The following is a 15,785-nucleotide window of genomic DNA, read 5'->3' as shown; positions in this document are numbered from 1 at the left end:
TCGAATACTGCAGGATGATGCGGTGGTCAAAACAAAAATAAGAAGGATGCATCTTAAGGATGTAATAATGTAATAATGTAAGTTACTGCCTGTTCTCTTTAGGAATGAGCTCCTGGCTGCACAAGTCTTTATCTAGATGCCCTGATCGGGCAGAATACAAAGGTCACAATGCCAGTGTCTTCGGAAACTTGCTCTGCAGTGTCACAGCCTTGGTTTTTAGAAAAAGATTCGTGGTTGCTATGGAGCTGTTAATAATGATTGCTACCTGTACCTCGATCCCTCAGACTCCCAGTCTCCAACATAAAATCATTTAGACCTGGGCTGTAGGGCAGTAAACAAACTTTCAAGCAAGAATTAACTGGGCTTGGGCATTCGTGTCTTAATGCAGGAAATGACTTTCACTGTGACCTTTACTTACACTAGGAGCTTGGCTATATGGAAGGAGCCCCTAGTCTCTTGATAGTGGACTCAAACGCACGAGCAGTGCCAAAACCAGGAGCATTTTGGGTTATCACACAATGCATGTGAAAAGTTTTTATTTTGTGCACAACTGGCCTCAGTGTGGGTCTTCTCTCGTATAAGATGAAATCCAGCCATATACTAGATGCCTAAGTGGAAAGAGGAAAATCTTCCTGCTGGAATATATATGTCTGTATATTTTAAAAATAAAATCTTGTAGTAAAGTGACATCTTTGCTATATCTCTGTGAGATTTGTGATCCATGTAATAGACGCTTCTTACTCCTGAATTATATTTCTGAGATATGGATCTCAGTGCTTATTAATGCATAACCAATCTTTGGGGGAAAACTAATCCAGTTCTTGAGCTCCAGGCACATAAAGTTAGGGATGGGTTATTGGGTGGGTGGAAAGAAGACATATCGAATTTGGGGACTTTTTAGCCTCACCGGTATGCAAATAATTCAACAATAATTCAGAATAAATAGCTTCCATTTCCTCAACTGCTGCTTTCTCTAATCCCTATAGTATGTGTTTTCCAACAATGATCTGGCCTCATTCACGGCTTTATTGCTTAGAATCGTAATGCTTTGAATTTGGAACACAGAATCAACACAGATTGTCAGTAAAATCTAAAAAGATTTAAGGGTAGCTTTTCACTGACATGCAGATAGTTTATAGGAACAAACGGCAGCAGCATTTTTGGAAAGGAAATGTAAACATCACATTAGCCCTGGATCCCCCAACTCTGACCGCAAGAAGTGACAGTAACTTCATAAAGGTTAAACAGGCACGCTTAGGTCCCGGAGTGAAATGAAGTCTTCTACCCAGCCCACGGTTCTGCCGAAGACAAAGGTTTATCTGTGTGAATAAACTGAATGCACAGTTCAACACAGTCATGTTTGCAGGGCTACTTAAGGTATTATAAGATCTGGTACCAAACAATAAAAATGCAGATGGAACTATCAAATTTATCAAGCTGCTGCAATAAATTCAGATGCTCTCCAGAGCTGGCAAGGTGATGTCAAGAAAGTTAAACTTGAAGAACGAGACCTGGATTTCTAAATGAGATCAGGGGGAAAAGAAAGCAGAGTTAATAGGCGACATCAAGACCGAGACAATCGACATCACAGCTACGTTTGGAGGAGAGTCTACAAATCAATTCTTTCTGCTTGTTCTAAAATTGCTCTGCCGAAAAAACTGACATCGTTACACACTTTTCATGCTTTGGTTTATTTAGTCTTCTTTAACACAGCCATCGTTAGTTCAACAATCTAATGTTTGAGGTACATTACGGCAAATAGGGACACAGCTGTATAGGTTAGGCTATCAATACCTTGAGCCTGTTTTTCCTTTTAGGAAACAAAGCATTGTTTGTTAATACCGTCTTGGGTTACTTATATTTGTCAGGTTACTTATAGTGAGTGGTACACACTAAAGGTAGGGAATTTGCTCCCCGGCACGATTGCCTCTACACTATAATTTAGTTGTGTTCTCAAAACATTAGCATTCTGTAATCAAAAATAGAGAAAGCAATGTTTTAGTATAACGTTAGACCGGAGTAAAAATTATCCCGGCCGAGTAAGGGTGCACATATACATAAACACTAGCATGCTTTTGGAAGAATCCTATTAATACTCTGTGAAATTAATATATAAATAAAATATGACCTAGAATGAAATTACCATCATCTACAAAAGGAAAAACAATCCTTCCCTTCTCAAACCTGTTGCTTTTAACATCTTACACACCTACATTACATCATTTGGAGTGTAAAGGTCATTTTAAATTTGGAAAGCATGAAAGAGTCGTCTGATCGAACTTCCTACAAAAGCCAGTACATATTAATTTCAGAGATTTACGTTCGTTCCGGTGTTAAAGACACGGCATCCTTTTAAAGCTCCTTGGTGAAAGATCTGTAATGTCTTTTATTTATTAAGCAAAATGCAGCTTTAACACAGTAAACTATATTTTTATATTATTTGAAAATATTAGAAGATAAAAATATTGTGAAGATATAACATGTTGTTCAAGGATATACGAAACTCTTTAGAATTGTTATTTAAAGAAAAGAATACTTGAGTTAATACAGTAAATATTTTACTTCTAAGCACATGGCTTTTCTAGGCCTTCATTCTCTTTGGCATTCCTTCTTTCCCGTTTCTCTTATTTTCCAACTTCTCCCTCTTAGTTGTCTTTTTCTGATAGTCCTGACTTTCCTAGATCTTACTTGATTAGCTGAATATTACAGTCTTTCAATGTTTTCTTCATTTGAAGTTAAAACATTGGTTTCTGTTAAGTGAATAAGCGACCAGACTGTCTCTTCTACCTTTTTTAAAAAGCATGTGTTTTTTCTTATAATATAAAGTAGGTATGTCCTTAGCTTAAATACATATGTATATTATTTTTAAAAAAAAAGTTTTTTTTCAACGTTTATTTATTTTTTTGGGGACAGAGAGAGACAGAGCATGAACGGGGGAGGGGCAGAGAGAGAGGGAGACACAGAACCGGAAACAGGCTCCAGGCTCTGAGCCATCAGCCCAGAGCCTGACGCGGGGCTCGAACTCACGGACCGCGAGATCGTGACCTGGCTGAAGTCGGACGCTTAACCGACTGCGCCACCCTGGCGCCCCTACATATGTATATTATATATCACACACTTGAAATACAATAATTAGCTTCACAGAGTTCAGTGGAAATTCAATATAGCGCTGGTACACTATTCGGCAAGCCTATGGAATGACAAGAAATGAATCCCATCTCATGACTAGTATCTCAAGTAGCCTCTGGTTTTTCTAACTAAGCCAAATTGGTCAGCGTTTTGCAGCTGCCCCTTCTCTTCTTCCATGCAATCTTGGAGAAATTCTACAAACACAGAACCGAAGAACAAGTTGGAAGCGACGCTCCTGACAGGTCGCCTTCACAGTAGATCTTGGTCCATCTGTGCGCTGCTCCTGTGGAGTGGGTGAGGGCTGCTTGGACAACAACACGGTAGTGAGTGGGTAGTGCGGACACGTGCAGGGCTTTGTTTCCAGACTCCGGTTACCCGCCGGAACGGAAGCACAGGCTGGGCCCGGCAGGCTGCGCGTTTAGGCGGTCTGGTCCACCTGGAGCACGGCAGGCTGGCCCGGGCTTGCATCCGACTGCTCTGCATCCTCAGAGGTCAGCAGGTAGCCTCCCTCGTAGCGAACCTTCTGCGCTTGTTCCAGGGCCACCGACTCCTCCTCTTCATCTTCCACAATTGTCAAGTCGATGTTGCTATCCCTGCCCGAGTTACTCCCTCTGGAGGCCTCCCTCTCTGCATCCTCCTCCTTGCTCTTGCCTTCCACCAGGGCACCGGTGAGGGACGCTTCAGAAAGACCCTCTGCAAACGAGCTCTCCTCGTGGTCATCTGGCATCTGCTCGCTGCTAGGCGTGTCTTCTGACTTGGTCTCGTTTTCTGCAGGGCCTTCTCCCTCTCGGACTTTCTTCCGACCAAAAGTGAGGGGAGAAACCTTGAAGGGGGAGCTTTTCCCTGAGGATATTTTCTGGTGATTGGAAGTGAGAGATTTCTTAATCTTCTCTCTCCTCTCTACAGACACGATCTTTGTCCCCAGCTTGTTCATTTTTTTCTCGATGTTCTGGCGAGAAAACGCTTTCTTGAGGCTATCTACTTTCCGGAGGCTGGATCTTTTTATTTTCTCTGCCCTGCTTTCTTCCATCTTTTCCTCTGCACTGTCTTCCAGGGTCTCCTCATCGTGGGGCAATTCATCATCTGATGAGAGGTCCACCGTGTGCAAGGTTTCCTCCAGGGACTTGTTTTCATCAGCAAGCTCCTCCTTCTCTTCCGCTGGGCTGGAAACTGGCTCTTTCACAAACACACTGGCAGGGATCTCATTTTCTTCCTGAAAAGATGGACAATGTAGATAGATTTCATGTTAATAACAGATGTTACAAACGGTCCTGAGCTGCTGTCATTTGCAGTGTGTATCTTTCTGGCACATGGGGATGACAGAAACCACACGTTTGTGGCTTCAGTTTTCTAGAATATGAAGAGTGAATTCTAAACTGGTCAAGTCATTCCCCCGAGGCTGGATAAGGGCAGGGGATGCTTATTGGGAATATTATGAGGGCAGATGACAAGGGCTCTATCAGTGACGGGCAGGGGAGGAAGTGGGTTGTGGCTCTGACAGACCAGGAAGTTGCCTAGATAAAGGAGCTAAAGTAAGTTACTGTGAACCCAAGAGGCCTCTGTCTCCCATCTTCCTTCAAGGTCAGGTGGCTCTGCTCCTGCCAAAATCCCACTGGAGGTGGAGTTAGAAGATAAAAGATGGGGGCAAGGGAGAGAACTGGGAAGTCCTCAAGAGTCAGACACCATGTAAAGCCTTGATCAGGTTTCCTCCCCCGCTAGGAATCAGAAGGAAAGTGTGGTCAACCTTGGTATCTATTCAGAAGTGCACACTAATTTTTCTGATGACATGATTTTAGAGTAAGAGAAGACAGGGCCAGCCTCACTGGGGGCCCACCCATGAAGCCCTGTGGTTCAGGATATCCTATGTGGGCATTAATAAGGACAGGACGCATACCATGGCCATTCTTAGAGGAGTGAGGGAGGTCTCTGAAGCAGCTTATCAAGGCTCTCTTGTTAAACAGGGCTTCCTTGGGCAAGAATACTTAGATCCCCCACCTAGAGCTAAGAGTGAGGACTGAAGCTCAGGAATCTGTCCCTTTCCCTGCACTATTCCCAGCATACCTCTTCCCTCAATTTGTGGACACAGAGGCAAAGGTCTGACCCTCTCTGTGTCTCAGGGAGCAGAGTCTGAGAACTTGCCTCCAGAGTTCAAGGGCAATGGTGTTCCACTTCTTCTAAGCGGGTGGATTTGCTTTCAGGTAGCTTGGGTCACACAGCACAGGAATCCCTTTCTTTTTAATTTTAATTTTTAATTTTTTTTTACTGTGTATTTATTTTTGAGAGAGAGAAAGAGAGAAAGAGAGAGAGAATGTGAGCAGGGGAGGGGCAGAGACAGAGGGAGACACAGAATCCGAAGCCGGCTCCAGACTCTGAGCTGTCAGAACAGAGCCCCACGCAGGGCTCGAACTCATGAGCTGTGAGATCGTGACCTGAGCCAAAGTTGGACACTTAACTGACTGAGCCACCCAGGGGCCCAAGGAATCCCTTTCTTTTTTAAAATTTTTCTTTGAATATTGGAAAATGAGAGCTGGCCAGCAAGGTGTCTTCACATTTTCATCGAAAGAACCAGCACAGTGGAAAGAACGTGTAACAGAAGCCTGAGTCTCAGTCTTTACTGTACTGTGAGTGCCTGTGTGGCTTTCAGCAAATTATTTGATCTCCTTGGGTCTCAGTTTCTCCCAAATATGAACAAGAGGACTTGACCTCGATTAGCAACTTTCAAACCGCACTCCCAGGGACACTCGGGATTCTGTAGGAGTGCCAAGGTGGGCCAGGCTTCAGAGCCCCACTTCCTCCTTAGCTTCAACCTTACCAGATTATACAGTGGACTGCCCAGTAAATTCCCAGTTTGAAACATAACTGGATTTTGTGCATTTACAAGTCTATCTGGGATCTAGATTTCAGGTGAGGTTCATGTCAACAGTAAGAATTTCCCTTCTTTTAATTGATCGAAAAGTCAATGACATTGGGGCTAGGGTCAAACACATATTCTAAGAGTGTACCTGCATATTTTTTAACTTTTTGCCTACAGAAACTAAATGAACAAAGTTTTGATACAGAGAAACCTAGAAGTCCCTCTCCTTATTAACCACTGAACGGAATAGTTACGCTATTCTGGAAAAAATACAGCCCCGTGTCTCCCTCTTTTGCACATACACTCATACCACAGTCCGTTCCATAAATTGGTTAGAAACAAAGGATAAAATCTTGGATAGAGGTAAATAGAAAATCTGGTTATATAGAACCTTTGTTAGAGTAAAGAAATCACGGATTCTGTTTCCCAAAGCCCTCTCCACAACCACCCATTTTTAATGTCATAAAGATGGTCAGGAATATAGTACGACGGACGAAGTAAAAAAAAATCGGAAAGAAACATGGCATTCCCACGAGTCATTTATGACCTCGACTTTTCCAGAGAGCAACTTTCCCATGTTTCAAGTCTCAACTTGCCTCTATCTTGCTGGCACTCCCCATGTACTCCCCATGAGGGTGGCAATTTGGGTCTCTTGTTCACTGTTGTGCCCCCGTCACAATAGTTCCTGGCAGCTCAACAGCTATTTATTGAATGAACACATGGTGGATAAGGTGGCTTTCTAAGAAAGCCTTGAGAGAGTGGCCGGAATAGAAATTGCCCCTCCGCTGGGTAGGCCTGAGGACTACAAAAGAACGGGTTTCGCTCTTCTAAGGAAGTTCGGTGACTGCCGCTGCCGCTGCCACTGGGAAATGAGAACCGAGGCCTAAGGGACGCTGCGGTTTCCGTTTCTAAGGAAGGAGGTTATTCTCAGTGGATGAGCATTACTGACAGGGAGGCCGACTACAGCAACAGCTAAGGCCCTGATGCTTGGTCCAGAAGCAAAATTACTCCTGGGGTTTGACAAAAGGCTTGGGAGGGTTTGACAGGAGCCGCCTGCAGGAAAGGAAGACACTAAGAACTCAGTGAAAAGTTAAGTCCTCAGTGAAGGAAGCAGAAATTCAGGGGAAACTACAAAAATAAGCCTTGGTTCCCAGAGAAGAGGTACAACTCGTATGCCTTAATCTCTCCGGGTAATCAGAGGAATACCCTGCTAACGTCCCTTTCTTTACCCTTAACAAAAAGGTAGACATATTGACCGTGCTTCCAAAAGAATTCAGCAATCCTGTGGTTTTTTTTCTTAAATGTAAATTCTGTTATTACAAAAGCACAGCTACCGTTGAGCGGGAGACTCCTGTCCCTCTCTCTCGGCACATGTCCGTCAAGGACAGGTTTGAGGAGAGCGCGCTGTCAGGGGAGGCAGCGGCCTTGTGTGGTAGATGCCACACGCGTGAGGGCAGCTGAGGGACGGTGGGAAACCACCGAACTCTTCTATCCAACGCCTGGGACGTTTACACGAGGGCTCTCAATGCCGGCTATGAAAATAAACCCAGTGGGAACAGACACAATCCAGACGAGCTGGCTGTGTCTTTACAAAAGTGGGAACGGGTGAGATATCTCTTTTTTTGGCTAACTGCTTTATGCTTCTGCTGTCATTTTAATTGCTCGAGCAGTTCGTTGTGTTCTGTCTACTGGACAGCATCTATTTTGTGGCTGCTCATGGCATCCAGTCTGAGGGCAAGCCCCTTCCTTTCACACAGGAATGGTGGATGTCCAAGCACACGGAGGCCTTACCTTTCCTCTCTGTTTTTTTTTTTTTAGAAGCAACAAAATACTGACACCCCTCAAAAATCTCTATTTTTGTTTCAACTGAACGTACGCGTCGTGTCGGGCTACAACGTAAGCGCTTTGCTGGCGGATATTCAACTGGCATGTCATGGCGGTACGTCCTCTATACCAACACGGTCCACAGGCACCCAATCTGACCTGTGCACGTGCCCTGCTCAGTCCTCTCACACAGGCCTCATGGAAACACTTGAGACTTCACCTGTCTACGGGGAAAGGGACACTTCCGCCCGCTTCAGCCTCCTGTCATAATGGTTCTGATCTGCTTTCTCTTACAGATTCCAATCTTGACAGCTCTTTCAAGGGGGAGGATCAACTCCACGTCCTCCATTCTATCACCGCTTACCTGGGCTAGTGACTCATAGATCTGCTTAGGGCCTGTGACTCCCTAACAGGGCACCAAGAATCCCTCGTGGGCTGGCGCTGACTTCTGGGGCCTTTCTACCCGGCAGAGGCCCCCCAGAAGCAGCTGACAGTTTGCTCTACAGATTTATTTTCCAAAAGGTACTCGGCTGCCACTGACACAGCTGCTCTGGGTTCTGACCTTTCACAAGAACCCTTAGGAGTTTTTCAAAGGAAGGGAGAATTAAACGGCACACTTCAAACCTATATGAATGATGTGCTTGCAGCACTAAAGAGAAAAGGAAGGAAAGAACTCTCCAGAAGTGGCATTTTTCCTTACACTTCAGCTTGTTTGCTATTTCTATTGATTCTCGTGAACTGGCTGTCCCAGTCGCGCATGTAGATACCAACACAGAGAAGCCTGCCAACACGCTGAGCACTTCTTGTGTTGGAGTTCGCGGAAGCAAATCTTTGCACATATATAGATGCATACGCTTTAAAGGAGATTCTATGACTCGCGTTAGAAAAGGAAGCCGACCGTAAAAGCTTGACTAAGGGGAGAGAAGCCAGCAGTGTGTTCTTGGGTCACAGACTTATCATCCCTGTTGTTAGACGAAAAGAGCGAAGCCTGTCATAGACCCAGAGGGATGTGGTGGCATCCTGGAGGGATATGAGGACCATAAATTTGTGTCCACGGGATGCCTTATCCAATAATCTCTAAATACTAGTTATTAAAATGGAACTATGCCCACCTGACATTCTGATTTATAGGTCTCTTTTACACATTGATGGTTTTCTCCAATTTGTGTTTCTGAGGTATAGATTGCCAAGTGGATAAAGCCATTGATTAGAACTGCACCCCTAAGGCAGCTGTCGGTAGAATCAGCAAGTCATAAGAATAAAATGCATTAGTTATAATCCCTGAGCAGTCTTTCACATTGTGGAGGATTTAAAAGTTTCATTATTTTTCAGTGTTATCAAGGGTTCAATTCTTTTTTAAGATCACACCGGTTAGGTATTCTTTGCTACCCACAAAAAAAGAAAAAAAAAGCAAAAAAACACAAAACAAAAACCAAAACAAAACAAATCATTCTGAATTATTTAAAAGCTGACGCAGAAAACCCAGTAAGCATGAACTTTGCCATAGTGGGAATACAGTGTTTGTTTTTACTCATTTTACAGTTCAACTCCATAATTTCTATTATTAATAAAATGAAACCTTGCTAGTCACTTTCTCTGGGCGTCTGTTTCTTTGATATAAAATGAAGTTAAGCTAAATGGTTATTAAGGTACTTTCCAGCTCCAAGATATTTGATTTTGTGACATTAATGTAAACCCCACGAACAATAACTAAAAAAATTGTAGACGCGATCTCCTAAAGTACTAACACCAAACATGCTTTGTTTCGTACAAGGATTCAAACCACAGGACCTGAGCTGCACCGGACAATGCTTTTCACTCAATTCCACAGACACAGATGTGCAAAACAGGGGAAGGGGCCACATTTACCTGGAAGAACTGCATCTGACAAACAGTCCAGTTTTTTAACAAATGAGACAAAGCAATGATTCTTTTGAAGAAACGATAATCAGTTATTCACTTAACAGGCCTGAGGCTGCGCTGACATTCAATAAGTGTAAATAATAACAATGAGAGCAAGTATTTGGTCTTAGAAACTAAAAGGGCACGGGATGAGGAGCGCATCAAAACCAATATCCCATTATGGGAACATTAATCAATGGGACATAAACATGGCGAGTTGTCATATTGAGGTGTCTTTGATTTCCTATATTGCCATTTCTTCAACGTCTGTAATAATTTAACAGTTTTCAGAGCAGTGGTTTTGGATAGAGAAAGTACAGTCTTTAAAAAAAAAAATCAACTTGAAAATAGTCTGAAGATGTTATACTTTTAGCACTGTTCTAAAATTCTGATCTCATTGAAGGAAGCCAAATGATGAATATTTGAACACATTTATGGGCCTGCTTCTCTACGAATGTATCCACAGCAAATACCCAACCTCTACTCTTTTCACCCAATTTCACAATTTTATGTGGACGAAAGTGTAAGCTGTCCAGGAGGAGTCTCATTTTGTTCCCTGGATTTGAAGCCATTCCCACACCGCTTTTTCGGGATAATCATTACTAGAACCTTAAGGCATAAGTGGGTGCCACACCCTCAGGGCCAGTTAGCTGTGAAATGCTAGGCTCATGAATCAACAGAGAAAATTTCCTTTTAATGGTAAATGCACTGATTTTCTGCGTAAACTCTAGGTTTAGTTAAAGATAGCCACGCTGGGGCGCCTGGGTGGCGCAGTCGGTTAAGCGTCCGACTTCAGCCAGGTCACGATCTCGGGGTCCGTGAGTTCGAGCCCCGCGTCGGGCTCTGGGCTGATGGCTCAGAGCCTGGAGCCTGTTTCCGATTCTGTGTCTCCCTCTCTCTCTGCCCCTCCCCGGTTCATGCTCTGTCTCTCTCTGTCCCAAAAATAAATAAACGTTGAAAAAATAAAAAAAATTAAAAAAAAAAAAAAAGATAGCCATGCTTACGGGCAAAGCATGAGTCTTGTTAGTTTTTAGCATTTGCTTTTTGATCACCAACCCCTTTCAGTCTTATTTCATTTGCACTGGATCCTGTCACAGTATTTTGAGTTCAAACATTGATCTTAGGCTATCCTAAAAACTATATATAAAAAGAAAAGCTGCTAAGTTTAACAAGGATTTTACAATTTGCTTCATCACTCAAAGGAAGGTGACTATTCTCGAGTTTTAGGTGCCAGTGGCTATAATTTGAAGTAACTGCTAAAGGCAGGAGGGGGCTTTAAAGCCACAACGAGCTTGTAAGTTCAGCACGCATTGAAATACATGAATAACACATTTTAAATAGGACAAATTAAGGACAAAAGTTGGAATTAAAAAAAAAATGCGAACGTTGAAGCGTCTAGTAGACAAACCAGCCGAGCAACCAACAACCAAAAAGCACCTGCAGATTCTGGAAGACACGACAGGACCTTACAAGCTGGAAACCTCATCTTCTAAACATGACAGTGCTACATCTGCCCAGGTGACAGATTTGCTTTCCTCACTTTCTCGTCTTAAAATTTTTCACATAGGGGCGCCCGGGTGGCTCAGTTGGTTCAGCGTCTGACTTCGGCTCAGGTCACGATCTCACGGTTCGTGGGTTCGAGCCCCGCATTTGGGGTCTCTGCTGTCAGCAGAGAGCCTGCTTCAGATCCTCTGTCCCCCCCCCTCTCTCTGTGCCCCTTCCCTATTTGCACTCTCGCTGTCTCTAAAAAATAAATACACATTAAAAACATAAAATTTTCACACCCATTTTTTTGTCTTGAATTGGAAAACCAATGAATTTAGAAGAGGAAAGTCTGGCAGAGGATTCAAGGGGATTGAAAACAACAAATGACCTATGGAGTGGCAACTCGTGTATCCTCTGCCTTCTTACTCTCTCACCCACCCGCCCTCAGCCACACAGTAAAGCCTGCCACTAGAAGGGGCTATTTTGGGTAGGCCCTTTGGGCAGAGTCCTTTGCTCTCATGGTGTATCGGGGATATAATATTGATTTCGACATGGTAGTTGCCATACGACGCATGGCAGGGAATGGAAGAGAGTGTGTGTGTGCGCGTGAGCGGGTATGTAGCTTTTAATGAGCCCCATCTAAAAAGCATAGGCTCGAGTAGGGTGGGGTCAGTTTTCACTCAGCAGCCATGTTTCTAAATAAGCTAAAGTATAACCTTCACTGTGTGAATGCATGTCAGATCCACCCAGGAATAGCTTCCATTCCTTGAGTTCTTACACCATGTAACTCACTAACCATTTTAAAGAGGTTATTGCATTTATTCCTCACCCTGTGAGAGATACAAAGGGAAAAGCATCCATGTTTAAGAGCATGGAATCAATTATACGTGAGTTCAAATCCCCCGCCTCACTGCTTGACGTTACTAAATAACTTCAAACAAGATATAGATACCTTCGAATTGCAGCCTCCTCGTCTGTACGTTGAGGGCAAATGAGAGAATGCACAGAAGGATACTTAGAGCATGCAGGGCTTACTAAAAGAGCTCACAAATGTTTTGCTCCTATTCATATCCTCAGTGTACAGATGAGAAAACAGAAGCTTGGAGAAGCTGCAAAATGTGCACGAGATCACATAGTTGGCAAGCGGTGAAACTCGCATTTGAACCAGTGTCTATGTGACAAAATAGATCTTCTCAACCCCTCGACTGGAGCACTCTCCAGCACAAGTTAGTATTCCACCCACTGGCATGACCCCTACCCTGCGAGCCCCTACTTTAAGAGAAAGAACAACTCTCCACGAAGAGACTGCACCCACATTTGTTTTTGCAAAATAACCACCTTACGATGTCTTGAGAGCTGAGATTTCTAATATCCTTCAGGCTACGAAAGGATCTTACATGGCTTAAGAAAGCTCCAGTTCCTTGCCTTTAGGTCCTTGCTTCCTAACCTGCTCTTTAAAAAAAAAGGGTCCTTGGGGGCGGCTTGTTAAGAGGCGCAGAATGGAGCCTGAATATGTTGCTTTGGATTCTCTTAGCTTCCACCTTGGTCTTGCGCACCCCTGTTTCACCTTTTGCTCACTCTATGGAGAATTCCGACCGCTTCTGGCTGCAATTTCACACCTGTCAATCCAATGTGACAAAAGAGGAGACCGGGGTATGGCTCAACAGCAGCCTGAGTCTTTAGGTTCCCCACCTGTTGTTTTTTTTTAAATGTCAGATTTACAATTCTCTTGAATTTTTACTCACCTATCTCTTCCGTCCCTGCCTCCAACAACTACAGAACATCCGCGGCAAAATGAAACATAAACCGATCCTGACAAATTATGATCTTCCTCTACTAGGTACTTCTTCCTCCCTTAACTAAGGATAGAGGACAAGAGATAATCTCCCTGATTCATACTGGAGGGAGGAAAATTTCCTTTGATGACTCAGATTTAAACATGTCTGCACATGTTTGGTTTTGTTTGGAGATCAGTATTTAATTTAGAAATGCCTTGAGAGCTGAGATTTCTAATATCTTTTAGGCTAATAAAGTAAAGGATCTTATATGGCTTAAGAAAGGCGCAGTCACCGTATCTCTTTTCAGTTCATCTGGTGCATGAAAAGCTATTCCATTTGCATTAAAGGCTAAAAAATGTCTGGGCTGCAAAAGCCTGCAAGGTATAGGAGGACATCAGCTGCCTGAAGCTTTACATCAAGTGCAATTTGGGGAGGACAAAAAAACAGCCAGATGAGTCTTTCCTTTTAAGGAGGGAAAGAGGCTTAGGTTCTAACTTGGCGGAGCAGATTCATTTAGAAAAAAGAAGGCTCCCTCGGCTTAAATTCCAATTTCTAAATCTCCCTTGGGAGATGAAGGCTCTTCTTGTGTGCCTTTCACAATCAAACAGTTGGTTATAGCCTCTCCCCTCCATGGCTTTGAAATCCTCTCCTATTCACATGGTCACAAGGAGACAGCCCTGGGGCAGGCATGGCAATTGCTTCCTGGGCTCTGTGTTGGCTGCGTTCCATTGGGCGGAAGGACTTCCAGCCTGGGGCAGGGCTACCCTTGGATTCACAAATGCCCACCACTTGGCAGAACAACAGCCCCACGCAACCTCCCTGTCCCCAGATACCCTCTTGCTACATTAACTGCATCATTGATGCATTAAAAAAAAATTAAGTGGCCTTTTTATTCTAAGGCAACCATCGGAAAGAGAAAATATTCGAGACTAGCCTTTGCAACTAAAACTGATAACACTGCTTTTATTTTACAGTTGTGGCTTCTCTGAGCAATAAGAAGCATACCTCGTGTATCTGTAAAGAGTTATGCTCTGTATTTTTACTGCATTATTTGCCAGAAAATAACAAAGATTGCTTTGGTGACAAGAATCTTAAAGGGAGAGACTAGTTCAATTCTAATGCAATCAGTCTTCAATACTTGGTTAGCTTCTCAAACATTGGCAGCCTTTAGACAAAGAGAGAAGCAGTCATGAATTTGACTTCTTGATTAAAAAAAAAAATCAGATGATTATCTCATTTCCACAAAGAGTTAATCAACAGGCACTGAACTAATATGCCCTGTCCAGCTAACAGCTGCAGTCAGAGCCCCAAGTTCATAATGCAAGGAGACGCATGAATTTGACTCGGGTGCACGCACCTGCTCACCGTCCCAACCTGTACGGAGTGCGTCCAGGTGCTCCCTAACAAATGATCCTGGCGTACTAACCTCTGGGGCAACTGCCTTGGGTTTAGGCTGCCGTGACCTGAGAAATTCCCACCCCCGGGTGCGGAGGTCACACTCCTGCTGAAGGCGGATGGGGACAACGCCTGGTGTGTGTGGGATCCCTGACAGGCAGGACAGATGTAGAAGTGGCTGTGAGAGCCAGGCTGACTGAGACCACGAAGGCTGAGGAATCCCAGCTGGGCGGGAGGAGGAGGAGGGGGGCACTGACCTGGAAGATGAGCACTTTGAAATGGTTGCGCCTGAGGAGCTGGGCGTGGTTGTTCTCCAGCCGCTTCACCTGCGCGCTCTGCCTGTCCATGCGCTCCTTGACCGCGCGAGTGTGGGCGCTGACCTTGCGGGACTTCTCCAGCAGCTTGCTCACCGTGTTGCTGGTGGAGGCCTGGTATTTGGAGAGCTTGGTGAGGTCGTTCTGGATGCCCTTCACGGAGCCCTCTAGGCTGATCTGCCGCTGCTCCATATTGTGCTGGTTCTCCTGCACGGCATCCAGCATGTTCACCAGCTTGTCCAGGAGCGTGAGCACCGTGACGGCGTTCACCTGCGAGTTGTCCCGGATGGCCTCCTCCGTGCTCCCCAGGTTCAGGCTGGGGCTCGGCGTGGAAGAGGGCGCGAGGCTGGGGCTGGCTGGCTTCTCCTGCCACACGGCAGACCCCGGGTGCTGAAACTTCTCAGCTTGGGCGGCGTCCTCCCCCATGGCTGGACAGGTGGGAACGTTCTTCTCCGGCAAGAAGGACGGCAGCGAGCGGGCAGAAAGAGGCCTGCTGGCTTGAGCTCAGAGCACCGCTCTCCAGGACTGGCAGAGGTTCAGACAGGCAACAACTGGCTACACTGATCAGGGGAACTGCATTCCAGCTGCTCTTAAAAGCCCTACTCCACCCAGTGGGAGGCGAAGGTTACAGAACTGAGAACCACTCAGGGTTCAGAAGCAGGCGCACACTTCCTAACCGCGTTCTCCTCGGCACGGGGCACTTTCCTGCAGGTTTAGCTTTTCTTTCCTACTCTTCTATCCCTTTATGAAAGAAGTTCAAGGCCATGTTTCAATCATGACTTCATCTAGAGGCGGAGAAAAACATGCTAATTTGGCTCAGCTCCACAGCCTCCAATTGGCTAGAGCCAGTAAACTTTTCTCTGGCTGCTTTGCTACAGATGAAACACTGCTTCGTGTGCGTGTGTGTGTGTGTGTGTGTGTGTGTGTGTGCGCGCGTGTGTGTTCCTGCATACAAGTTATTGTAACGGAAAGTATTGTTTGCACTTGCCCTAGAAGGACTGGTGGGCTGCAGAAGGAATGGTGTCCAACGGGGAGGGGCCAAGTTTAAAAGGTACTTGCAGACAAGCTTGCACTGTTAATTTTTAATTTTCAGGTGGATGGAAG

At 44.8% G+C, this 15,785-nt stretch overlaps 1 protein-coding gene and 1 long non-coding RNA gene across 2 annotated transcripts; one reads left to right on the top strand and one right to left on the bottom strand.

Moving 5' to 3' along the window:
- Window positions 1-3,050: 3,050 nt before the first annotated feature.
- On the bottom strand, window positions 3,051-15,398 carry CAVIN2 (caveolae associated protein 2). Its single transcript, XM_047083834.1, has 2 exons — window positions 14,625-15,398; window positions 3,051-4,342 (listed from the first exon to the last, which is right to left on the bottom strand). The coding sequence occupies exons 1-2, from the start codon at window positions 15,105-15,107 to the stop codon at window positions 3,548-3,550; spliced, it is 1,278 nt and encodes a 425-aa protein (XP_046939790.1). The 5' UTR covers window positions 15,108-15,398; the 3' UTR covers window positions 3,051-3,547.
- On the top strand, window positions 7,189-9,402 carry LOC124515197 (uncharacterized). Its single transcript, XR_006962763.1, has 3 exons — window positions 7,189-7,588; window positions 7,802-7,922; window positions 8,104-9,402. It is a non-coding gene; the product is annotated as an uncharacterized LOC124515197 (long non-coding RNA).
- Window positions 15,399-15,785: the final 387 nt, after the last annotated feature.

Source organism: Lynx rufus, unplaced genomic scaffold (assembly GCF_022079265.1).
Source record: "Lynx rufus isolate CCGP_SWC_20201006 ecotype Redwood Valley unplaced genomic scaffold, mLynRuf1.p SCAF_2, whole genome shotgun sequence".
NCBI lineage: Eukaryota > Metazoa > Chordata > Mammalia > Carnivora > Felidae > Lynx > Lynx rufus.
The sequence above is the reverse complement of the archived record's forward strand: the minus strand, read 5'-3'. Positions and strand labels throughout refer to the sequence as shown.

What these genes read in the sequence shown, in the direction of transcription:
- CAVIN2 (XM_047083834.1), bottom strand. Translation starts at nt 15,107, where the DNA reads ATGGGGGAGGACGCCGCCCAAGCTGAGAAGTTTCAGCACCCGGGGTCT. An exon ending in TCAAAGTGCTCATCTTCCAG is followed by an intron (nt 4,343 to 14,624) that starts GTCAGTGCCCCC and finishes CCATCTTTTCAG; the next exon opens with GAAGAAAATGAGATCCCTGC.